The 26,890-nt window shown below is 37.3% G+C and overlaps 1 protein-coding gene across 1 annotated transcript in view; it reads left to right on the forward strand.

The window, feature by feature from the left end:
- nek11 (NIMA-related kinase 11) overlaps positions 1 to 26,890 on the forward strand; it is a 128,146-nt gene that overhangs the window by 64,712 nt on the left and 36,544 nt on the right. The window contains 5 exon segments of the mRNA NM_001078968.1: positions 2,333 to 2,418; positions 5,097 to 5,216; positions 10,993 to 11,092; positions 16,495 to 16,621; positions 23,702 to 23,832. Coding sequence (NP_001072436.1) covers positions 2,333 to 2,418; positions 5,097 to 5,216; positions 10,993 to 11,092; positions 16,495 to 16,621; positions 23,702 to 23,832 — 564 coding nt within the window.

Consider the following 26,890-nt stretch of genomic DNA (forward strand, 5'->3'; position numbering starts at 1 on the left):
CTACAGTAAATACTGTAGCATAACATAACACTGCAAAGTGCATTAAACAATACATAAAGTAAAAATAAACACTAACACGTACAAATGTATAAAAGATGTTAGGTATACGAGTAGGAGTAAGGCCTAGATGCCTGGGGAACTACTGATAGCAGTACCATGAGGCGACTGCATATAATTATCTAGAAATATCATAAAAGTATAAAACATTAATATAACCATTTATATTGGTACATCAGAGATAGGGATAGATTATAATTACCAATGATGTACCCCAAGTTTATTGCAGATTGCCCTTGAGGACAAACAAAAGAGGGAACACACCATTTTATCCCACCCCTTGTTAGAGTCTGGGCAAATGCACCTGTCAGCTTGGTGCCCTTTAGGAACAGTCTGGAAAGATACCTCAATCCTCAGGTTGATAACCCCTAGCTGAAGAGTCCTCCGGGTGACTAGAGATCAGGGTTTGTTCTGGCCTATCTCCTATGCCTACTCCGTGGCCCTACACTGAGGCAACATTGCTGGATGGAAGGGTATTTCCAGAACTAATTCTCCTTGGTGTGGCTATTAATCTGCCCTTGCTTGCTAAGGCTCACTTTCTCACTCTCCTAGAGAGTGCTATTACAAAGTCTGCTATGCTTACTTGGCCTCGTTCACAGGGCCCTGTCCCCGACTTCACCAGAGTGGTTGGTAACACTCTGGGGCAAATGGCTTTTCTGGGTCCTATTTCTGCTACCAGACTCAGTGGTCCTTCACCTGAGAAGCAGAGGCAGCCAAAGAGGAAGCCACACCTCCTTGCTAGACACTATATCAGTCTGTAAGGGGTGGGGACAAAATACTAAACCATATCGGGTATAGTGACATAACTGAAAACTGATACAAAGGGCTTTGCCCAGTAACAGAGGAGATGTGAAGAGGTAGGGTTTAAAGCCATAGGGGAGCTTAACCCTATAGTCCCTACATCTGTATTGCTATGATCCAGGCCGGGAAAGGGGCCTAGCACCCAGCAATTCCCGGTAGGCATGTATTACATTAGACTCTTTATCCTCAGGTGGCCCTCACTAGAAATGGAGGAAGGGTTACCACATGCTTGCACATGGCACTCCCTTTTTTAGTAACATTGGGTGCCAGTCGTCCTTAAAAACAGATTAACAATTTATTTAACATCTCATACAACTTCATACAATATCCTTTAGAGGTATGTGCTCAATTGATAATGCAGAACGTAGCAACAAATGCCTGAAGATCTTTACATATATGATACTCACAAAATATCCCACGTAGCTGCTGCAAACCCTGAGGTAGTAAAGACTGCCTATTGGTGACCAATCCCCATCACTAGGTGAAGCCCACAGAGGTTTATTACTCCTGGAACCTAACTTTTTCAGAGCTTAACCAGAGTCTCACTATATGGGACTTGTTTATTACCAATCAAGGGTTGGTCTAATCTATCTATCTATTTTGTCTATCTACATTTTTTGAAAATAAGGAGCTTTCCAGGTTTTTGGTAACAAGTTTTTTATTATTTTTTTTTGTAATATGGTGATGGTGAAAAAATTATTGTAAAAGAAAAAGCAATAAAAAACTCACAATTTTAAACATTGATACAGCTGATCCTGTCCCTCCATTGTTGTTGCTTTACTATAAAATATAATTTTGTCTATATTGTTCTGTATTTCATAATTTTTTATTGCAACTAAATCTGTGATTGGTTCCTATGCTAAGCACTTGCAGATACACTTGTAGATACTTTTGACTGGTTGTTATTATCTGTGATTTTTATTTATTGATTTTCCTTGAAATAGTTTGTGTTTTGATTTTAATAGCCTATTACTAATTTCTACTTTAGGCATGAACTTTCATGGAAGTCAGTTCTTTAAAATAAATGTATAATTTTACCCTGTACTGTTTTTTTATTCCAGTTTGTACCTGTCTCTATTGCTTTTGAAGTTATATTTGTTACCAATGCTAAAAATCTAGTGCACAATTACTTTATTATACTAGTGTGAACTTCTGTGCTCATCTGATCACTGGCATCTCTTTAATTCTGTTCTATTAATACATTTCTGATCCAGCAGTAAGTCTGCCATATGTTGAGTACATTTAAATAACAAATGGAATATTAAAATCAGCCAATGCCTATTGTCAGTGTATAGATGGGTATTCGGTTATAGGCAATGGAGTAATGCTATTTGACCATCTTGGAGCTAAAGGTCAGGAGAAAAACTGGGAAACCTAAACATAATGTAATTATTCCATAATGTGTGTTCTATATATAAAAAATATGACATTATTCTGTAACAATATTTGTTAATTACATGTTGTTTGATTTTAGCAAGTAAAATGGGAAGTGTATGGAGCAGAGGTAAAAGACAAAACGACCATCTGCAAGAAAGAAGCTGATCAAATAAGAAATGTTGTGTAAGTAAAAGAAGATTGTGTATTTATTACTCAGCTGCCAACTGCTTGAAATTTAAAGGGGAACTAAACCTAACAAAAGAAGTAGACTAAAAATGTTGTACATTATATTTTGGCTTCTGTGCCAGCCCAAGGCAACTGTATCCCGTTCACATGCTCCGTGCTGCTGTTAGTTACTGAGCTTAGGGACTGACTCACAATATACTGTATATATACAAAATATAAATGTCACAATATAAGGCTGATTAGTAATTACTACAGGTAATTACTACATGGCAGCTCAGAGACCAGTGCAATTAGCAGCAGAATTTAATAATTAGCCCTTTAGCATCAGCTTATATGACAGGCCAACCTCATTTTCTGCTTGATAATTTGCAATGACCCCTAAGCTCAGCTTCTCAACAGCTGCTCAGAGCCCACTGAGAATGTGAGTGTTCGAAATCCTGGATCATTGCTGCTATTGAGGTACTGAAACTTTAGGCTGGTTCAATATGTTCAGTGTATAAAATATGGCATTTTTAGCCATATTCATTTTTAGGGATTAGTTCTCCATTAAGCCCACCCAAAGCATTATTACATAACTTAAATTAGAGGCATGCAATTAGTGTATACTTTGGGGTTGATTTATTAAAATTCAAACTTGATTTTTTGCCGTGTTTCAATTTTTTTTTCTAAAACAAATTTAAATAATGCAAAACGAAAATGTTCAAGATTTATTAAGCACAACAAAACTTGAAAAACCCAACAAAAAATCTAATTAAAATAAACTCTAAAACTAACCAAACTTGAATGTGTGCTTATTTATTGAAAATATAAAAAAAATGCTCGAAGGGACAGTATACACCTAAAGACACCTTTATGAGATGGAAATACTTAATGCCTATTTATAATTTTAAAAATCCATATGTTCCTATTATTTTACCATTATAAAGCACTAATTTGAAAGTTGGGTTATGTTTACTGAATTCACTGCCCCCTTCTTTTATAAACAGGGCAATGTATTCAAAATTCTCTATCTACCAGCTAAATGTCAGGGGCTTCTCACTGGATTGGTAATTGGTTTTATCATTTCCTTTAGTTCTTTGGGACCAGAAGTGACAGGAAGTACTAAAGTGAAACTGGCTTTATATTTTTGTTTTGTAACAGAAACCATATATGTTTCTTAGGACAATCATCAATTGATGTCTACATCAGCTTGCAAGTTTTTAGATGCAGAATTGTACATTGTACATATACATGTCCCAAAGGATCAGATTTATCAAGGGTTGCATTTTTTTAGGAACAGAATTGATACTACATGTAAAAAGAATAGATATTCTTTCATGTTTAACTGTATCTAGGGCTGGAGCAATACTTTCTAGTGTGAAAAAGATCTATCTTAACCCTTAAACCCATCTTGCAATTTGGCACCAATAAAGGGGAAGGAAAGTCATTTTGGAATTTTACTGCCAATAGATTCGCATATTAGTGCCACCTAGAACACTATATGTATTCTGCAGAAAGCATTACTAGCGATGAGCGAATTTTTTCGCCAGGCATGGATTCACAGCGAATTTCCACATTTCACCATTGGTGAATTGTTTTGCAAAACTGCCGAAAAAATTTGCAGCGGAAAAATTAGTCGTGTGGAATTCTTTTTGTTGCACGTCAAATTGGACGCGGTCGTGTCAAAGAGGAGCACGGTCGCGGCAAAAAAGCACGGGCGACAAAAAAATAGACGTGGGCTACAAAAAAATAGACGCAGGTGACAAAATAAACTTGGGCGACAAAAAAAATCATGTGGCAAATGCGTTTCGCAAATTTTTTGCCGTTTCACACATTTTCTTGCTGTTTCACGAATTTTATGGTGAAGCGAAACGGTACAGATTCGCTCATCACTAAGCAGTACCATACCTGACTAAAAAGCCCTTGTTTGAGATTGTAGCTGCCATTTTAAGTAGCTTCCTGCTACTGCTCTAGCCAGTGTATTTTAGATCACACATTCCTAAGGATGGGGGGAGTTTTATGAAATCTTATGGGAGGGGGGAGCAGCAGAGGGGAGTGATGAGAGAGCTGTGCAGACTCGGGCCACGAGAATGAAGGATTTTTCTGAGAGAGGAAGTATTTTTTTACCTTTCCTTCTCCTTTAACTTGATTTTATGGAAGCTGCTGGTTGCAGATCTATCTGATAGTAAAATGACTGTCAAAAAAAAGTCAGGTGGGCAAAATATCCTTCTTACTGTTTTCCCATTGTTTGGAATTTTGTACTCTCACCTGTAACACATTTTAGCTGACAGTTTCTACAGGGAAAGATCTAAAGCAGCTTTAAGAACAACCTTTGTTTTAACTAAAATGCCGATATGTCTAAAGTAATTTTATTTGATTTATGTTGACATTTCTTCATAATTACTTTTACCCACTGTCATTTATGCAGAGCTGGGCTTAAATGGATTACAGTGAAAGAAAAGTTATTTAACAAAATTATACATATTCATCATGTTTCACCTGCAGTGACATTAATAAAATATATCGCAAGTACTTTTAAAGCTTATATTTAAACTAAGATTTGAAATCAACTTTAATATTATATATCTCAAAATTAAATGTTCTACTGCAAGGTTCTTCTAATGAATTGTTCTTTCTTTGGAGATTTTATCTAATCGAAAATAATATTTGGAAAATTATTTCTTCTCTATTTATAGTCAGAGGAAGTTTCATCTCCAAACTCTACGGGAGCTCTCTGAGGTCCAGAAAATGACCCCAAGAGAACGAATGAGGTTACGAAAGCTGAATGCTGCTGATGAGAAGGCAAGAAGGCTAAAGTAAACATATTTTTATTTTGTATTTACTGAATGTAATACAGCGCCTATATACTTGTATTAGAGTCTACTGTATCATTAAAAGTCATAGAGGAGATCTGTTATCTTAAAAAGATAAATTTTCTAATAAATATAAGAAATATATAATAAGTTCATGATAATAAACCCGGAGTCTGAAAAGAAGGTCTTATGCCATGTGTGCAGAACTTTTATTCTGTTTAGTTGTGAATTATTTAGGCTTAATTTACTGTGAATTGTGAATTATTTAGGCTTAATTTACTGGTCAATTTGTTTAACATGTAATCCTCATTGGCCCTGCACCCCTATAATATTTCAACAAAAAATTATATGTGTGTATAAAATATTTAGGGGTGCACTCACTGAAACAGAAATTGGTAACCCCTTGGTAACTCCAGTGCCAACATACTGTATAGTTCAACATAAACATAAAAAGTCAGAAATATATATTGACTTTTCTGCCTGTGACTAGACCCGAGATAACGATGCTGGGCCAGGCCTGTCCCCCCCTGTTGGCGAGGAGTGGGGGTAGAGGTACAATACATATGGACAGTGGAGGGATAAGTGCTTGGACTAGGGGTAGGCAACTGAAGTGGTACATAGCTAGCACACCCCCCACTGCTGATATAGCAACACATTTCTAACTATTTTGTACAAGTTCTTAAGTCCTGTTCTTCTTGTGTTATATATATCTTCATAAAACACTTTTGGACATACAGCCATTCTTAATAGCCTAAGGGGCTGATTTACTTACCCACGAACGGGTCGAATGGAGTCCGATTGCGTTTTTTTTTTAATGATCGGTACTTTGCGATTTTTTCGTATGTTTTGCGATTTTTTCGGATTCTTTACGAATTTTTCGGATCCAATACGATTTTTGCGTAAAAACGCGAGTTTTCCTATCCATTACGAAAGTTGCGTAAAAAGTTGCGCATTTTTCGTAGCGTTAAGTTTTAACGCTACGAAAAATGCGCAACTTTTCGCGTAAGTTTTAACGCTACGCAAAATGCGCAACTTTTTACGCAACTTTCGTAATGGATACGAAAAACTCGCGTTTTTACGCAAAAATCGTATTGGTAACGAAAAATTCGTACAGAATCCGAAAAAATCGCAAAACATACGAAAAAGTCGCAAAATGTTCGTTTTCAAGTCGGAACTTTTCCAATTCGGGTCGGATTCGTGGGTTAGTAAATCAGCCCCTAAGGGTTACATGGTGAAAAACACATAAGCACATTTCAATCTGTCATGGACCGTCATCAGGATGTCAAATGGACATTCCACGGTATAATTATTTAAAAACTACCAACCAGTGGCCATCTAAATGTCAAAACAAATAGTCATATACATTCATCTATAGTCAAAACAGGTGCCACAACATATAAAAAACAGGTAACAGACTTGGACAAGGAATAACAATGGACAACAATAAGTAGTTCAAAGCCCCAGGACCCATTGTTGATCATAGATAGTCCTTAATCACTACCAAAATGCCACACCAATAATTCAAAGATCAAATTGTTGATCAAAGGATCAGCATTGTTACTACAAAAAGGATCATGTATGATCTCCTGATGTCATAAATCAGTCATTAAAAAAAAGTTTTTTTTTATTGCATACAGTTTCCTAATAAATGCGTCATGTCATGTGTCATAGCTCAGAGCCCTTCATGATATCAAGTTATATGGATCGGAAAATATTAGAAAGTAAAAGATAATTGTGTGGTGTGACCTTTTTATTTCCATTTCCTTTCTAAAGTGCAAATTACACATATAGAAATATCATTAAGGAGATCTGTGAGCTATGACATACAATGAACCTTTAATTATTAAGTTAGATTTAACATAATATTTTCTATGATTGTTTTATGACATAATGTGATAATACATGAATTTCTTTGTAAGAAACAACAAATTGGTTGTATCCATATTAGTGTTAATTTGAACTTTGAATTAGTGGTGTAGCATTTTGTGAACAATTAATAACCTTCTGTGGTCGACACAGATAACAGCTTTTGCATTAGATTGGGCCCTGGAGCTTTGAACTATGTACTGTTGCCATTTAAATGGTATGATTTTAATTCTCCACATTCCATATGTCCGTTCCTTGAAGAATCCATGTCTAGTGTTTATATTTTGTGGCATGTTAGCAAAATGAAATATATTTATATGGATTTACGTATTCTATTATTATTTTACAAAGAGGTGCATATCCCTTTAAAGAAATACTACACTATATGCTTAATCTGTTTGGCCTCTATGCACATTGACTTTAATTTAGAGATTGTTGTTTGTATTACTCACAAAGTAGTAGTAGTTTTGTGTATGTAATTGATATACATATATATATATATATATATTTTTTTATATACTGTATGTCTTTTTTTCACCCCAGATTAACAGTGTATGCTGCCTTGCATTTAATTTGTGCTTAGCACTGAAAGGGTTAGCACATTCTTTGCCTTTGAGCACAAAAAGAAATGTATTTGTGCTCTCCTGCTGGCTTTTTATTATGTCAGCTCGACTCATAATACATACAGAATTTTCCTAGAAGAATACTTCTACCACCTGTTAAATGAAAAGCTGTTTGTGCTCTTCTGTCACCTTTGTAACTTATCATTTTGGCAAAGCCGATATGACACATTTCTCCCCAATGTGTTGCACAACTGAAAGAGCGCAGGTTTGCAGAGACAGCTTACAGTAATGTTACAGATTGAACATCCTCAATTGTTGTGACTTTTGGTTTTAAACACTGCAAAAGCATTTAGGATTAATTACCCTTTTTCACTTCATTGGATAATTGATATTCTCTACCTGGCATGCCCACACCTAAACGTGAAAAAAATTTCTTGGAGACTGAAACATCAGTTTTTGAAATCAATTGGAAATATTTTTGAATTGTCCTTTTAAAAACCCTGAGATTGTAGTACCGTATAACTAGAGAGACAGACAGATCATTTACTTAACACTTTCAGCAACAGTTTTCACGTTATTTATTTTAAATGCCAGCCAATATTTATGCACTTCGGGCGGTTGTTGTAATAATCATTCCATAAAGTCCATTTCACATAGCTGAGGTTGTTATATTATTATACAGCAGCATGAGTTTGGTAAAGGACTTTTTAGGATCACAGAAGATTTTGCTTCCAGTTCCGTGCCAGTATGTTTCTGCTTGCAGTACCAGCCAATATTTAAACATTGTGTGCTTCCTTAAAGGCCATTTCCCTGGGAACCTAGAGAAACCATATTTTAGGGTGACTCAAGTTTTCTAAATACTACTGAAATGTTGCACAATTTAATTGTGAAACAGAATACTCTATATACTAAAAATAAATCAGTAAAAAACACAGTATAGATACAAATGTAGCCCCTTTTCTGCTGCTAAAGAAACTCCTGCCTGATTACCACTTCTTTTTGGTGTTGCAGGAGTCCTGTGTCTCCACTCTGTGGGACAGCAGGTACACTATAGTTTGGCGTATCATCACCCAGGTTCAGGACAGGAAAGTAATACCCTCACTTGGAACTATTCTGATCCCCAATCACACAGAGATAAAGCTAATAGGTTTATTAGCAGAACACTGTACCTTTAAATAACTTTGAGACATACAGTCTGCCAGCCAGGAGCTGGTTAAACTTAAACCTAGGATTACCAAAATCAACTGCTTGGAATAACACTAACATGGACAGACAAGACCAAGATTAACTTGTATTAGCGTGAAGGCAAGAAGAAAGTGTAGAGACGAAAAGGAACTGCCCAAGATCCAAAGCATACCAGCTCATCTGTTAAACAAGGTGGTGGGGGTGTTATGGCCACCACAGGTACTGGCACACTTGACATTTAACAAATTTTTCATACTGCTTATTTTTCCCCAAATCAGCAATTCTGCTGCAAAATGACCAAGAATCATAACTGTCCTAAATGCAATACTCCTGGAGCAGATCTGCTTCATTGTTTCTGGTCATGCCCTCATATTAAAAATTATGGGTATCACAAACATACAAACAGATGAATAAATTATGCACCCTTTTAACCTGAATGGGCAATTTTCGGTATCCCTAATCTAATACACACTAGATTTTCTTGGGGGAATAGAAAATTGCTGTTTATTGTATCTTCAGTGGCCCATAAAAGTATCTTACAGATATACTTTGTCTCTTCAAAACTAAGCTATTCAACAGCAACCCTGTTATAAGCTGTTTGTTATGTTTAGTTAATGTTCAGTGCTATGCAACACTGCTGACTTTAGAGGGCGCCCTTTCCAGCAAGCCAGACAGTATCATAGGCACTATGATTTTGATACAGGCATGTGAAGCATGTGAACTTTACAATGTGCTTTACATGAACTGGTTACAGGTCACACTCAAAAAAGAAAAACACACAAAACATTTTTTTTGAGTTCCATTGGCACATTAGATAAAAACAATCAGTTTAAAGTGCTTTCGATATACTACACATTGTGCAACTAGGTCATTGCCAAATGATTAGAAAGGGCCTCCTCTGTCCCACATACTAATATACCCTTGCATAAGTACTCCTATAGTATGATTGTGTCTACTTTCTTTAAATGCTAAAAATGTATGTATGTCTACAACTGAATATTTGTTTACTGTTTTTATCCATCTGATTTACTGCATATCTAACGTCATTGCCAATTGTTACTTGCGCTGTAATGTTTTAAGCATTGATTGAAAAATACTGTACAAAATTTTATTGCACAGTGAGATAAGTAATTAACATAACTGTTTCACTTGCATCGCTTTGCATTGAAGGTATAGTTACTTGCAACGCTTTATAGTTGAAGGTCAGGGGTGCTTCTGCCATTAGGCGAGTTGAGAAACTCGCCTCAGGCGGCAGAAGCGCCCCAGTTACCAGGGGCGGCAAAAAGCCGCTCCTGGTAACTTTAAGAGCCGAATTTCCGGTTTTTAAACCGGAAATTCGGCTCTTCTAGTGCAGAGAGCGCAATTGCGGCATCCAGGAGCTGCCTCAGGCGGCGATATGTCCAGAATCGCCCCTGTTGAAGGTATAGTTACTGTACCCGCATAGAGGTTGGCAGTCAGGCAAAAGGTCCTTTGGATATGCAGGAGAACTGATTTATGGTATGGCCCAAGGTGGAGAACCCCCCCTAGTTTCCATGTGTCTGCTCTTGTCTGGTACCCATGGGGTGATTGTGGCCATAGGATGATCATGTCCCAGGGGCCAGTTATTCCTCTACTCTGCATGTTGCCTAGGAAACACTTCAAATAATATAACCTTTAATCTGTGACACTTGGGTTCCTTTATTCACAGATTCTCTGATCTGAAGTATTAAAAGGGTTAAGTGCTAAAAACATATTCATATTAAAAGAACGTTAGTATTTAATATTTTAAAGACATTTTCGTTTCACTTATCATTTTTCTTGCATTGGTTTGGTGTGTTGAAGAGATTTAAGAAATTATTCTCAAAGCTTTCTGGGCTTCCAATTATAGTAGCGCCTTAGATATACAGTAAGTGCTCCTGATTTATTATTTCTGATTTTTTTTTTTTAAGGCATCCTTTAGTCAGAGATGGAGAAAGTGCAGGTCATCCATCACTAAGATAGCTGTTGTCATATTACCTGGGTATTATTAAATATTGCCCATGTTTTCTATGTTATCCAGCACTTATTCTCTTTTTTTAACAGGGAAATAATTTGACTGTGAGATTTCCAGATAAATCTTCAAAATAATATTAATTTCTATGACAATATTTTGTGATGTCCTTCAAAATACTTTTCCCTTTTTGCAGACAACTTGCAGAGGAAAAATATCAAGAAAATCATAAGCGAATGCAGGAACTGAGGTCTCGCAATTTTCAGCTCCATAGCATTGATGTTCTTCATGTGCAGGTAAGTGACTTGTGGCCAGTTAAAGCATACAGTGCATTTATGTTTCAGGTCACAAATTTCCAAGAAGTTACAATTAAAAATATTTTCTATAAAATGTAGATGAATAAGAGGTTTAACTCTCTTTTGCATGCAGGATTTTCATTACTAGGGACTATATTTTGCCTTAAAAGTACTGATGCTTTTACATTACCTATCAGATTTCCCATGTTCCTCTATGAGGGGGCTGCCATATTTGTGCTGCAGTAGCCCGTTTGCATTAGGAGTTATAACTGCATACCTCCCAACTGTTCTGATTTTTGTGGGACTGCCCCAATTTGTGTGGTGTAGTTACAAAAATGGGCATGGACATTTTTCTTTACATTTTTCAAAAGGAAGGTATGTAACTGACAGGTTGCAAAGGGACAGTCAGGTTGACAAACAGTCAGGTGCACTTCAAGTAACAATTATGGAAAATTATCAATATGACCTATAGGTAACTTTTAATGCACATTAATATTTAAAAGAGTAGTTTTTAATGTCAGTATTACATTCAGAATGGTCTTCATGCTATTTTTTGCTGTTAATAACAGCCAGGATGGTTAAGGGGCATGTTACCATGCACAAGGAATACAAGCCTTATGTCAGTCAGGGAAGTGATGTGGCCTTAAAGTGGACCTGTCACCCAGACATAAAAAGCTGTATAATAAAAGCCCTTTTCAAATTAAACATGAAACCCAAAATAATTTTTTTATTACCACATCCATACCCATTATAAAAGCATTTTAAAATCCCAGCTGTCAATCATATAATGCCTGCCCCGCCTCTATGCCTTAGGCATAGAGGTGGGGCAGACAGTTACTTTCACTTTCAATTCAGAACTTCTTAGATGTCACTGCACTCCTGACATTCCCCCTCCCTCCTCACCATCTAATTGTGTAACCAGTGCATGGACATGGGTATCAGGTCCCCCCATACTGGCACAGAAACAAGATATTGGCAGGATGCAATGCCTGCTTTGATAACAGTGTCCACAAAATGGCCCCTGCCTGCTTGCTGCAATTGTGGATTCAAAGGCTGAAGAAAATAAGATTAAAATAATTTATATAGTGTAAGTAAAGTTTATTTTGCTTGCCAAACACAATAGAAAACAATGTGAAATTATTTCTTAAGGTGACAGGTCCGCTTTAAGAAAGTGATTACTTAAAGTGATACTGACATGAAAAAACTAGGAATCTACGTAAAAAGTTCCCTATAGGCAATGTTGATCATTTTTCACTGATAGGGCTGCTTTTGTAAGTAATTGTTACTTGAAGTTCCTAAACCCACCTGTTTTGCCAACCTGACTGTCCCTTCTCAGCCTGTCAGTTATAGCTTCTAATGCTAACGGCCTACTGCTGCACAAATATGGCAACCCCCTCATAGAGGAAGATGGGGGATCAGATAGGTAATGGAAAAACATTGGGTAAATACTTTTATTGCAAAATTATAAATAGCATGAAAAGTCAATGTTATGACGTTAATGTAAAAAAGTTTTCATTTCTGGTGTCAGTATCTCTTTAAGACTCCTGACTCCAGCCCTGTTTACAGTCACATATTGCTATAACAGATTGGCCTGAATGTGTGAACACATTCAATTTATCATGCACTTTTATAATGCTGTCTGTAGATTTCAGCTCTTTTGTGTAACATGGTCCTGGTTTGAATACTAATAGGAGAGATAGACAAATACAACATTTATATTTTTAAAGACCAGTCTCCTTATTTTGTTGGTGTGGTACATAATAAGTGTTAGAGCAGCCGCATAATTGTGCTTGCAACTTGCAAATGATTTTATAAAATCAATTTTTGCTTGTGGAGAGGTTGGAATTTTAAATGCAGCCCTGTCATTCATTGTTGGTTGACCTTCTAAAGGTTTAGTCACTATTACAATGGTAGCATGGTGCGCCCTATAAACAGATAGAAAGGCCATTTTATTTCCAGTACCCATTACATATAAAGGTCAATAGATTTATGTTTTAATTAGGGTGTGGTATGTATTTTCCAAAATACTTGTGACCTGGATTTTTCCATATAAGGGGTATTTCTCTGAAGCATAATATGTTAAGGTTACTGAAAACATTTGACATTTAAAAAATATATTTTTTTTACAATCAGGACGGATCTATTAGCATGCAGTACAAGGCATTCATAGAGTCCTAATTCCTGTGTTTCGTTGCTTCCTGTGGGAAACTCTGAAATATGTGAAGGCCTTCTATAGCATTTATTTCACAGACAAAATGTTTATTTATTGATTTCTTTTTTACTCTTTAATAATAGAAAGTAGGGCTCATTTATGTTTGAAAGAACATTTCCTTGCAGTCAGTTGCATGTAAAACCATTTTCATTAAAGGTATTTGTATCAAAATGTAATCTTTGCATTTCCGTATACTTGTCCATAGAGCTGCTTAGTACCTGCCTCCTGTTACAAGTCAGGCGCTGCTGCACCTATTGCCCAATGGGAACGCTGAGGGAATCCTGAAACTACTGCCTGGTAAGAAGGTGAGAGTAGCTCCGGGATTCCCTAAGGGCTCTGGTACACGGGGAGATTAGTCGCCCGCGGCAAAACTCCCTGCTCGCGGGCGACTAATCTCCCCGAGTTGCCTTCCCCCTGCCATCCCACCGGCGAACATGTAAGTCGCCGGCGGGATGGCAGACGCGGCGGCGCGATTTTGCGCAAATCGCCGAAAAAGACTCGCGAGAAATCGCCCCGCCGCGTCTGCCATCCCGCCGGCGACTTACATGTTCGCCGGTGGGATGGCAGGGGGAAGGCAACTCGGGGAGATTAGTCACCCGCAAGCAGGGAGTTTTGCCGCGGGCGACTAATCTCCCCGTGTACCAGAGCCCTAAGTGTCCTGTGTCAATAAGCACAGCACACTTGTGCCAAAAGAATAGGATAGGATAAGAATAGGATGCACATTGCACTCGCATGCCAAACACCAGAAATGACGCCAGACAGACCAAGTTTGTGACCAAGCACGTGTGCAGTTGTGTCATTTTTGGTGAATCAGATGCAAATACAGTAGGCACAGTGCAATTTTGTCAAGAGAATTGCATGCTTGCGTCTGCAGTGATGCCGGCATTATGGGGGAAAATGCTACATTGTGTGAAAAACACATGGTTATTGCGCTTGGAATTGCACTTTGCACACTGCCTCTATGTAAGTGAATGCTCCCTAGTATCTTGTACCTTATAGTAATTAAGTTGCATGAATCCATATTAGCAGGAAAACAATCCTACCTGTTAAAAAAAATTGCATATGTGTATAATGTGTATAATGATCAAAATAACACAAAGACTCATTATACAGAATAATTCAGGTCCCAAGCATTCTGGATAAAAGGTTTCAAACCTGTAATGGGTTTCCAGATAATAATAGATCCATATGTGTATTTGAGAGAGGTTTAATAACTAATTATCACTAATTAATTTTCCTAGCAATTTGTTGCTGCTGCTGCATTGTTAAATCAATTCATGGCTTTAGAGTCCACAATGACATAACCATTAGGCATCAGAATAATGTACCCATGGGCATCTATGATTAGCGCTCAGTGCCTTCCACCACATGACAACACAAATGTTAATCAATCTCATGCCTTGTGGGTCTGTGCCGTTGAATGGAACATCGATGCAAAATGCAGTAATCTGTTTTTGATCTGATGTATTTCTGCATGCAGTGCTCATGTCCGCTTCTGTAATATAGGCCCACAGGTTAGAGTGGTACCAAATAACTATTGCCATGCATAAAATAGCACCACAGAGCAAACATAACTCTAAACACATGTGGTATTGCCATTCTATATATTCAAAATATTCAGCTGTGATGCCATTTGTATTCCCCATGTTTTTTTATTTGTACCTCAAATTAGACTAAAAGATTTGTCACAGACAATATTTTCTGACAGTCTCTTAATTGTACTGCTGCCTGGTGATGTCTGTCTATGAAAATGTACTCCGCTGCCAATATCTTAAACCCCCCACAAAATAAAATAATCAGTAAACATCCTCTTTAAAATATTTAAATACCTGACACTCTGGTAATTCAAAGGTCAATAGTAAGGCTGCAGCATCCTTAGGATTTCTTCTTCTTTAAACCCCCATGGCCCCCTCCCTCAGGAATTTACTTTGGCTATGCTACAAAGCCACCTACCTCGCCAGAGGGTGCATGGACATATTTATTAATATCTGGATTCTATGAGTGCTTAACATTGAAACTAACAGTCCCCATATCTTCTAAAAATGTATTTGATGTGTAACTTTTACTGCAAAGACCACATAATATACATCCCAAATATTCCCCTCCCCCTTCTATCCTACTCTACTTGACTTTACTCTGCACTGTCTTTCACTTTCTATTCCCCATTACCCAACTCTCCCTAATACCTAACTACCTCCCCCACTCTTTCCTACTTTCATTTACTAAATTATTGTAGGGACCCATAGGGTTAAGTGCTCTATAGCTTCATATCCCTACCTTTTGTTATCTGTACTGTTATAGGGCAGAGCCCTCTACACTCAGGTCACAGTTCCTAAGCTATCCTTAATAGGTTTAGCCCTTGGTGTCCACTCCCCTTGCAGACTATATAGTGTCTTGCAAGGGGGAGTGTCGTTCTCTTTGGCTGCCGTTGTCTCAGGCATCAGTCCACTGAGCCTGGAGGCACACAGCCCCAGAAATCTGCCATCTAAAGTCGGGGACGGGGCCCCGTGAATGAGATCAAGCCAGCACAGTCAGAACTATTTCATAGCACTCTCTAGAAGAAGTGAGCATAGTCAGTCTTATTTAGAAAGGGCAGCATTAGCCCCACCAAAGGAGTTGTTAAAGGGTTTAGCCTACCCTGGCTCTGTTTGCCTTTCTGAAGGGACCAGTAGACACAGGATCTAGGTTAGCACTTTGCCCCTGGACCACAGTCGCTGGAACAATCCATTACAGTAAGGGTATTCACCTCGGGTACTCAGAAAACACTCTGCACCTCTCCATTTTGGGCTGCACTGTTCCTAAGGATCACAACTGCTACTCTTCACTGTGATCACCTATATATGCTGTGTCTGTGAGTATAATACCCTGTTGCACTATTTTACCATTGTCTTGGACAATAAAGTATTATTTAGTTATTCTGCAAGAGCTCCTGGCGTCCTATTGTTTTAATCTACTGCACAACACCAGTGTGAGTTGTAGTTCTACTACACTGTTAAGCCCCTGACACAGCTCCCACTTAGCGGAGGCCCATCCTGGGAAAGGGGGTTGCATGTAACACATGCTCTAAGCCCAAACTAGCCTGGTAATAATATCCCCATTAAGCTAAACAAGTGTTACATTATGTTTGCTTTGTTAATTTTTGTTTTCTGAAAATGCATTTAAAAAAAATATATAACTCTCGCCCCTCTAGCAAGATGATACATCAAACCACCTGATACAGTCAGAGCCAATGAGCGCAAGACATTACACACCTCAGAGCTATGAAGATGAAAGTGAAGATATACAAGACAGACTTTGCGCTTCAGAACCTAGTCGAGGTGAGTGCTGCAGCTTTGTGTCAGAATGGAGATTTTTTTTTTTAAACAGCTAGCAAATGAATGCAAGCAATTGCCATTCTGTGGTTCCTGAAGACATAATTAAAAAGGGGTGGCACTTTTAAGAAGAAAATATATATATGGAAGTCCAGAACAATTCTAAAAATTTGGCAGCTCTTGCAAGCATGTAGCAGTAAAGGATCAGGCTATATACTGTAGCTTACTGTGTATATAGAGGAGTAATATGAACTATATCTATATTTATGCACAGTGCCTTGCAGAAGTATTTAGAACCTTACCAATTCTAACAAATTTTACAATTCAATTTTAATTTTCTCAAATCACTTCAACTGAAGATAATTTTTTTTATTTGATTTAATTTGTTTTATAAAAACTGTGATGTTGTTGTTTTCATCTGTCTACATAACAAAGAACCACCTAATAGACCCAATTAGTAGACCCAATTCTAATAATATAAATATTGATGGATGGGTAAGGAAGAAATCAAAAGAGAAACAAAGATCCAGGGCCATGCAGTGCCACAGAGAAGGTTATGGATTAAATGAAGGAATATTGGCCTTTGACATAGTATTTGTACTTGGATAGAAAACTGGCTGAGGGAAAGATTACAAAGAGTGGTGGTAAATGGAACATTTTCTTATTGGACGCATGTTGTTAGTGGAGTACCGCAGGGGTCAGCCCTTGGTCCTTTGCTTTTTAACTTGTTTATTAATACCCTTGAGATGATTCTGAATTGTGCAAAACTGTTCAGTCCCCACAGAAAAGAAGGGAATATAAAAAGTCAGTTGCTGGTGGGGACTTGTAAAACAAAGTTAAAAGCTATAATTCATACATGGTAACTGCATCCATCATCTCATTATAGGCAGTGTTAAGAGTATAGCTGTGCGTCTTTATTACTTTGATGATTTTAAGAAATGTGTAACAACTGATATGCACAGTAATGTGTGATTTATTTACCTAACCATGTACAGCTCCACTTGGAAAATCTGGCATGGAGAAAAATACATATCCCTAATAAACACAGTTTATATAAAATATGCAGTTGAATTACTTTTTGAAGCTGTTCTGCATTTATAATAAGATTTTTTCATAACGCCAGATGTAGACTCATATCACTGATTTCATTTAATTACTCATTTAAAAACATTGCAGATAGTGAACTCCTATGGCAAAGTAGTAAAATGAAATAAAATTGAAGTCTGTCAGTCGAATAGTAAAACTAGTTCACAAAAAGAAAAGGATTATTTAAAAAAGTTTTATAGTATTACTGCTAAGTTCCAAGTAAAGGTATGGCTTCCCTGTAATTTAGAAAGCTCTTAATTACAGAAATATACTTTTCAGTGGAGTCCATTTTAAGCAACAATCCTAATTCATAATAAAACAATAGCTTGTACTTGATCCTACCTAAGCTGCATGAAGCCATAAGGTGGCCATACACGAGGCGATTTCGCTCGTTGTGCGATGAACGATTATATCGACAAACGATCGTATGGCGATCGAGTTCCCATACGATATGCCATCCATGGGCAACGATAATTCGGGAAAGATTTTGTCGCATCATTATCGTAAAATACCTACGATCGTACATCTACGTACGATCGATGTCGTTGACTTCTGCTGCTGGCAATCGTGACATGCGCAGAGAACAATCGTTGAAAGACAAATGCCTGACACTCACACCAACTGGCAGATTTTATCGTTAAACGACCAAAATTTTTAAACCTGGCCGATCGATTTTGGGGACGATAATGTCGGCTCGTTTAGTGGGCCGACGATCGTTGGTACACCACCAACTATACGATAACTTAACGATAGCATCGGATCGTTCGGGAATCGGTCGTTTGTAAGTAAAAAATCGGTCCGTGTATGGCCACCTATACTGGTGGCAGTCCAATCCTATTTTTATTAAATGTAATAATCTCCTATCAAGAAGACCCCAGGTCCCGAGCATTCCATATATCAGACCCCAGGTCAAAATTTCTTATTACCAATTGATAAAAATGAATCAGACAGGGAGCCGTTTGATTTATTCATATCATTTGGTTATACTTTGGTACAAAGACACCATATGAACTTTGAATACTTGCGTTGATACCATAATCCTTGTGGTCAACATTTCTTGTATAAGCTGCCCTTTATCTCAGCCCTATTTACTATGGTACTCAGGGGCTGCTAGCAAGCTTTTAAATCATAATCCCATACAAAATGCATTGTGGCCATACAAGGTTCTCACAATCTCTGGGGCACAAGCCTTCAAACAAGCTTAAATATTTATAATCATTACACTGCATACAAATATGTTTACGGCAGTATTACTGTAATAACTTCACTGCCAGCAATGCAAGTGGTACATAATCTGAGCAAACTGTAAGGGCAAGGACACACTTAGGGGGCTATTTACCAACACTGATTTTTTTTTCCCGATTTTTTGAGCTCCAAAAAAAAAAAAGTTGAGATCTGCTATGTGTCAAAATGGCTAAAAATCCAAATCCAACAATTTGCCAGTTAAAATTTGCTAAGATCATGTAGAAGTCAATGGCAGATGTCCCTTCCCTTCCCCAGAGGATCCTTCTTTGCTTTGAAACTTTAGAGATTTTCAGATTTTGTACCCTCTTTGTCCGCAATTTGTCGAAATTTAGCGACTTTTTCCTGCACATACCTTTTCAATTAAGTAAATGTCAGACATTCATGGAAATGAGTTTACTCGGATTTTAATATTTAAAAAAAATAAGAAAAGTTTAGTAAATTTGCTTTATAGTGTATTGTCCTCTTTCCTCCACCTTGGAGTGCTTAGAAAGCAAAAGGGGGTGGAGCTTAACACAAGACAAGGAGTTAAGTGAAAGAGCTGCAATTTATCTGGTTGTAATAGAGAAACAAAATAAATGTGCATACATAGAGAAGGCAAATTGTGCAGCCCCCAAAACACTTATATGGACATTAGTCTTTTATGAAAGGGTTTGACAGATGGTTTGGCTACAGTAGATTACAGTTGGTTATCCTGTAAGTATATTTCCAAAAGGTAAAACACTTGACACATAGGTGAAAATTTTTACCTTTGAACACTTCTAAGCTGGCTGTGGTGTTGGGTGTTTCCTGCCAACTATCCTACATCTTTATTCAATATTGCTCTATGTGCGCTTCCTTCTTTTGATTTCAGATTGTTTCATTTAATAACCAGCGGGGTGTGTAAATGCAGCCTATAAGTAAGCTGACAGAATTTGGACATTGAATGAAGTGGCACAGTATTAATATAAGGCTTTTTATATCAGAATTGGGTTGGTTTAACACTGATAAGATATGCCTGACCTAAGAGCTAGAAAGTAAAACTTCAGTATCCTCATCCTGTCAGTTTTTTTATTTGAAACAGAGATTATTGATTGATTGATTCTGAGCTAGCAAAAAACAATTTAAACAAAATTATATCTAGTTTTATGGAACCCTGACTGCCAGAATCTTACTTTCCCATAAAGCAAATATTTGCAGTGTATTCGTATAAAAAAATCAACTTTTATTAATAAAAAAATATATTTATTTGATTTATTAAGCCTGGCAGCAGTGCAAATAATATTCTACCCCTCTATTTAATGTACTGCAAACTCTAGCTGAAAGATAGCAGCTCATTGTCTACCACTTAGTCTATCCAATTAAGGATATGAAGAATTACTAGCCTGAAACCATCCTTTGATAGGCTACCTAAAGGCAATGTGATATATAAACTAGGATCGCTGAGGAAGAATTTCTTCTTTGTTCTCAGCTCTTCCTTACTGTAGGTCTGGAGGAAATTTAAAGAACATTAACACTTTTATTATTAGACTGTCTTATGGGAAAAAGAAAAATTAAACCAATTTATCAAATAGCATTTCTTTGTCACCTGGAGCAATGGAGGTAAGCAGAGAATATATAGAATTCTCCAATGTCTTATTTTTAAAGAAAGTCTTTGCTTTTTTAGTATTATTATTTTAAGCTTTCATGACCATTTCTTTGACAGGGTAAGGAACAAAAGACATAAGTGAAGGATATACTGTATATTCACAATTAGTGCAATGAAAAATATGCATAATTTACTCAGTGTTTAGCTTTTGCTTAGCAGTGTGCACCCAAACCATATATAAATGCATTGTGTTGTTATGAGTGTAGCACGTATGTATTTATGCATATATAATTTTATTTATAAAACGCTAAAAGGCTTGTCTTTTGTTGTGGTGAAGAGGCCATGTTTAGTTCTTAGAATTAATAGGGAAGATTTACATTTTAAACCCCATCTAAACACAAATTTCCAATTACTTGACAGTGGCAGCATCAATTGACGGTCCCTCAACCCGGAACTAATCCCACCTCCCCATTTACATCTTTGGGTAGAAAAGGCTGCGGCTTGTTTATTAGCAAATGACACACAAAACATTTAAACTTGTAGACATCCAGCAAGTGGAATACAAAATTACACCTTACATCAATTATCGCAATAATGAACTTCCTTCTTTTTATCTTATTTAGCCACTTAAGGCTGCAAACTGTTTTATCCAAAGTAAGGATGACCTGCAGTCACTCCTAGACACAACTCTCCCATATAACTCCGGGTCCCTTCCATCACTTTTTCCCCAGACTTGATCCCGCCACACTCCAATCTTTTTACCTCCTCTCATCATAAACCCCCCTAGGGGAGCCTGTTCCACCGCTGTGACTACTCCCAATTCCAACTACCTGTTCCTCCCCCCCCTCCCCTTTCCACCTCGGATGGGAAAGCAGGAGCTGCTTGAGGTAACAGAGAGCTCCTACCTACGTCCTCTACCTTTTTACCCCTCACAACCTACCCCTACTACTTACTCCTTTTGACTACAACCTGTGTCAGACTGAGATGGCAGGGGCCCACCAGAAAACCCTGGACAATGGGCCCACAAATCTTTAATTTTTCCTCTCCTTCCTTAAACTCTTTATTATCATTTCTCTATATGCTATACTCTATTCTTCCATCAGGCATCCTTGTTCCCATACAGAAATAGAGAATGACCATGAAATAAGCTTAATAGATAGAAGCAAGAGGGTCCACTGACACCTGGGCATACTGAGAGTTTTCCTGGTATCCTGGTGGGCCAGTTTGACACTGACTATAACCATCATAATTTTTCTCCTCTAACTCTTGTTCCTTAATCCTTTCTCCTTTATGGCCCTCTCATTCTTCAGTTCCTGGCTTATTCCTTATGAGCCCCTTTTTGTGCAAAGCCACTAAAAGGAATATTTTACAAACGGCGGTACAAATGTTACCTTTTGTCATGTTTTTCAACTTGATTAATTTTGCAAGCTACAGAAGTTCACATATCTTAAAGGGCATGTCAACCCTAAAAAATATTTTTGCATAATAAAAGAAAGCATAATTCTAAGCAATTTTCCAATATGAAATAATTAAAAATTTGTAGCACTTTAAAAGTTATTTGTAAATGTAATTGCTATTGAAAGCAGCATTTGCTGAACTCCTGGTTGTTTCTTTTTAAACAATGTTGCAACTGTCAGTCTCCTCCAGCAATACAGGTCTGTCAGTCTGATGCCTTGTGTTACATTGTTTCAACAGTCTGAGCCACCAGGGCAGAGAATAGGAAAGGACAGACAGACACTGCTTTTAATATCAATTATATGTACAAATAACTCAAAAACCATTACAAATTTGTAATAAATGTATATTGCATAGCTTAGAATTTTGTTTTATTAGGCAAAAAATAATATTTTGCGTTGCCTTGTCCTTTAAAGGGCAAAAGGGAGCACCAGTGTAAACATTATCTCCAGCTCACCTGGGTCTTTGTTAGGGTCGCCACCCATCCAGATTTGACCAGCATAGCCTGGTTCTTGGAAAGGCTGTCTGGGTCAAAACTGCTTGCTCGGTTTTCAAAATTAGGAATCCAGGCAGGACTTGGTGTGACTGACGTGGCAATTGACCAATTGCCGATCACCACATCATAGCCACCCCCTCGTAACATCACCAACCCACTCCTTCCCTGTCCATGTGACATCACTGTCCACCCCTCCCCACCCCTTGTAATATCACCACCTGACCCTGCCTGGAGATAGAGGCCTAGTCTTTGTACTGCCCCTAGCCTGGCTGGAGAGCATTATAGTGTCAATCAAAGAAAACAGGGTGTCTTACATGAATATGTCTTTGTTTGCTGGGGGTTGGGCAAGTACTTTTTTAAAAAGACTCTAGGGTGAATAAATGTAAATTGATACTACAACATTTCTATGAAAACAGTGTCATCTGTATCACAATTTGAGTGGGAGACAACAATCTAACACTCTTAACTTGGATACCATTTTGTATTATAAGAAGAATTAATCTTACTTTAGGAATATATACATCTTCTGTGTAAGTTGCAATAAATATTAATATTTCCACTGTATATTATTTCCTTTACTTGATCCATATTTAGTCATTCAAGTCACAGAAACTACATTTCTCCAGGAAATGCTGCAGCACATGTAGTGTCCCTATAGAAAGAAACTCATGTTTTTAATTATATCCTGCATTTCATTAGAGAACACTACATAGATTTCCATTCTTCACATTTTATTTTCCAAGTAGTAGTCAATATATCAATACTTACGTTATTTTTTTAATAACCCATATTTTAATACACAGTGTACAGTATGTTTATGCTGTCTGCAATATAGATTGCAGGTTAATAAAATACAGAAATATATAGAAATATTCACAAACATATTTTGTTGCCAGAAAATTCAAAGCATGAATTAATGCGGCCGTTATTTGGTACGTTAGCGTAGTTACTGCCAATGTCCATAGGGATTTTTTTGTGCATTGCAGTTTAGTAAACTTTGGTGCAACAAATATTTTGGGGGCTAAATATTTGCAGCGATAACTTGCAGAAAGAATTTTACCACAGTTCAGTAAACAGTTGTCATAGTCCTTTTTTTGCCATTCTCTGTATGCTTATTAACTGTATTGTATCTTAAATGTATTGCATTGCCAGATACATATCATTTTGCCTTGATATCCATATACACAGGTACAATACGACAGCTGCTAATAAGTATATTTTAAATAATTTCTTATTTTAGAAATTCCAGAAGATCCGTGTGTAGCAGATGCATATTATGAAGATGGTTTCGACTCTTGTTCTGAAGAAAGTGATGAATGTGTTGAGGAGGAAGATGAATATGATAGTGGGTCCCAAATTACATACCAACAGGTCTGTAGTTAGCTTGGCACTTTTTTTTTTACAATTATTTCATTTTTTATAGTGATTTATAAAGTCCAATACTACAAAACATTGTATTGTATGGGGTGTAAAATTATTGTTAAAATTGATCTTCAAATATCTGTAGGCAGGGAGTGATTATAGTTTAAGGCACTGATGTATTAAAAACAGCTTCTCAGGAAAATGGTGACAGTAAAATACCCATAAAAGATGTGTTATGGTAAATAAAATAGGCATTGTAATAGTGGGTGGCACAGTCAGTATAATTGTATAAGAGATAGTGAAAGCTTAGCAAAGAAAAATTGTTCTGCTTGTATGCGCAAAATAGTAAACCTCACCTCCCATGCACAGAAACTAAGCTGCAGTGTTTTTCTTAGTTCAGGCTTTTCTATACAGTGTTTTAGGGGAACAACTACCTCCCTCAGATACACTTATTATAAAGCAATTGGCCTTGTGCAGCATTTGAATATTAAGGAAGTGACATCATAAGTTCAAAAACACACCCACAATTCATTACACTAGTGCCCATAAATTTATGTCCCATGAGGTCACAGATTTTATCATTTCAGCAATATCCACTTTTATGTTACTTGTGCTACAAAAGAGTTATATATATGTGCCTATATTTCCCTGTGGTGCGGCATAACTATGAAGGAAACTAGATAGGGAACTTATATGGAACTTATAGCAGAAGATAGGGGGGACATTGCAATTTGTGACCTAGAGAAGAATTTGAATGTTATTGTAGCTAGCAGGCATGTTATTATGATATGGCATATACCAGCCCAACCAAGGTGACAGGTATTGTGGGTGGTGGAATAGAAGGGGATACACAAACTAAGATAAACTCAGCCAGTTTAATATTCTGTAACCCACATTAAACAGTAGCAGTAATTTTTGCAGAAATGCTTATGTGTACCCTTAGGTACTGAAGGAATAAAGCACTGAACATCTGTTTGGTGAGAGTTGGGGTAAACATGAACTTTTTGAAAAGATAATCTTGAAACCATGGCTGAATGGGCTAAAGAGCAAACTTTTTATAGACCTGTAAACTCAAAGGTGGGCTGTAAAAAGTTAAAATTAAAAATAACAAAACAGTTTTTTAGTGTTGAAGTGATAAAGAGAGAACCATCCAGAGAGAGTGACCCTTACTCCCAACTTTCTGTGTGGTGCACATTCGTATGTGAAGTCAAGCACAATATAGAGATGTAAGTGCAACTTCTCAGCCAGCTATTCACTTGAACTGGGGTCCCCAACCTTTTTTTACCCATGAGCCACATTAAAATGTAAAAAGAGAGAGCAACACAAACATGAAAAAGTTTCTGGGGCTCCCAATAAGGGCTGTGATTGGCTATTTGGTAGCCCCTATGTGGACTGGCAGCCTACAGAAGGCTCTGTTTGGAAGTGCTCATAGTTTTTATGCAAACAAAACTTGCCTTTAAGCCAGGAATTTAAAAATAAACACCTGCTTTGATGCCACTGGCAGCAACAGTCAAGGGGTTGGTGACCAACATGTTGCCCCTGAGCCACTGGTTGGGGATCACTGCACTAGGCACAACAGTGAGCAGCTAGAGGATTAATGTACAAAGGAGCACTGTTCTGAAGACCTTCCTAAGATGGGTTTTAAATATAAAGCTCCCTTGTAAATCAGCTCCTGGTGTGCCATATTTGGTACAAACACAGCCCGAAATGATTGTATAGATAAGCGCAGGCAGGTGGAAATGCTTGGGGCTAAAGTCATAGCTATCTAGTTTTTGTTAGTAAAAACAGGTTTTATACATACAGAAATAAAACAGAATTGATCCGTTTGTATCTGTAGGCTCCATCTTATATCATGGGATTCAGACAATACTTGCAGGAAATGCTAATAATCTTGTTCTCCATTATCAGTGGGGAACCATGGTTATAATTTTTGTTGGGAAAAATAACAAATACAGTTTTACGACGTAATATCTGCAAAAGATGAAATAAACTAGTCCTTTTCGGGCTTGATGTAATAGTCAATACAGCGTGTAGCATATTGGATTTCTTTCTGATTTCTCCAGGGCATTACTGTTACTTTAGATTTGTTTTGTAAAATGAGGTAATAATGTAGTGTTTAGTGTAATTTTCCTTTCCAGAACCAATATGATTACAGAAGTATTAGATTTTGATTGTTCATATGTCTGCCAGATCATAATTGGATTCTTCAAGGGTATATTCCAAGTAATAAATATGCTTTCAGTACAAGTGTATTTGAATGCTTTTCATCTTGGCAAGAAAAATCACAAATGGTATATTGCAGAAATAATAGCATGATTTTAGAAGTGCCTATAGAAAGGGTATTACATCTAAGGCAAGGTCCTTACCTAGCTTACATTATAATCACATTTTCTTTTTCTGACTCTGTAATACCCATTACAGTTCCATACTAGGTTATTCCCCTGGAATAATAAAAATAAAGGTTCAAAAGAGACATGGTGAATTTATGTGCAAAACAATTAATCTTTATTCAGTGTTTTGGCTCAGATTTAGGCCTTCATCAAGAACACCCATTCAGTAAACCATAGTACCTTGTTGTTATGACCTCATTAAGGTGTCCCCATTGGCAAACTCAATATACATCAATCATGTAAACACGATTAAAAAAAGGAAATACTACAAACACAAAATGCTTCCAATTATGGTAACATAATAGTGACAACCAAACCAATAGGTGCCCACTAGACCAATTTTGTGATCTCAAAGGTGTGAGATAAAAAAAAGATCCATGCTGGTATGGATTTTAGAAAGACAAACATTCACTGGTTTCAACAAACACCTTCTCAGATCATAAGAAATAAAGATAGAAAGGTCCTAGGTGAAACACTTTATTTTTCCCCAGGATGAATAGCAGGATTGTGCACTTAGCTGACTGCTGCATTATATTGTTCCCTCAACTGACAGTGTGTCGGCTGGTCTCCCATATGCCTACAATACCACATACCTCTGATCATCACCTACTGTACCCACATTGTGCAACTTCTGTCTGCAGACTGCTGGAGGTCACAAGCCGTCAGGACAAAGCTGA

This window comes from Xenopus tropicalis, chromosome 6 (genome assembly GCF_000004195.4).
Source record: "Xenopus tropicalis strain Nigerian chromosome 6, UCB_Xtro_10.0, whole genome shotgun sequence".
Classification (NCBI taxonomy): Eukaryota; Metazoa; Chordata; class Amphibia; order Anura; family Pipidae; genus Xenopus; species Xenopus tropicalis.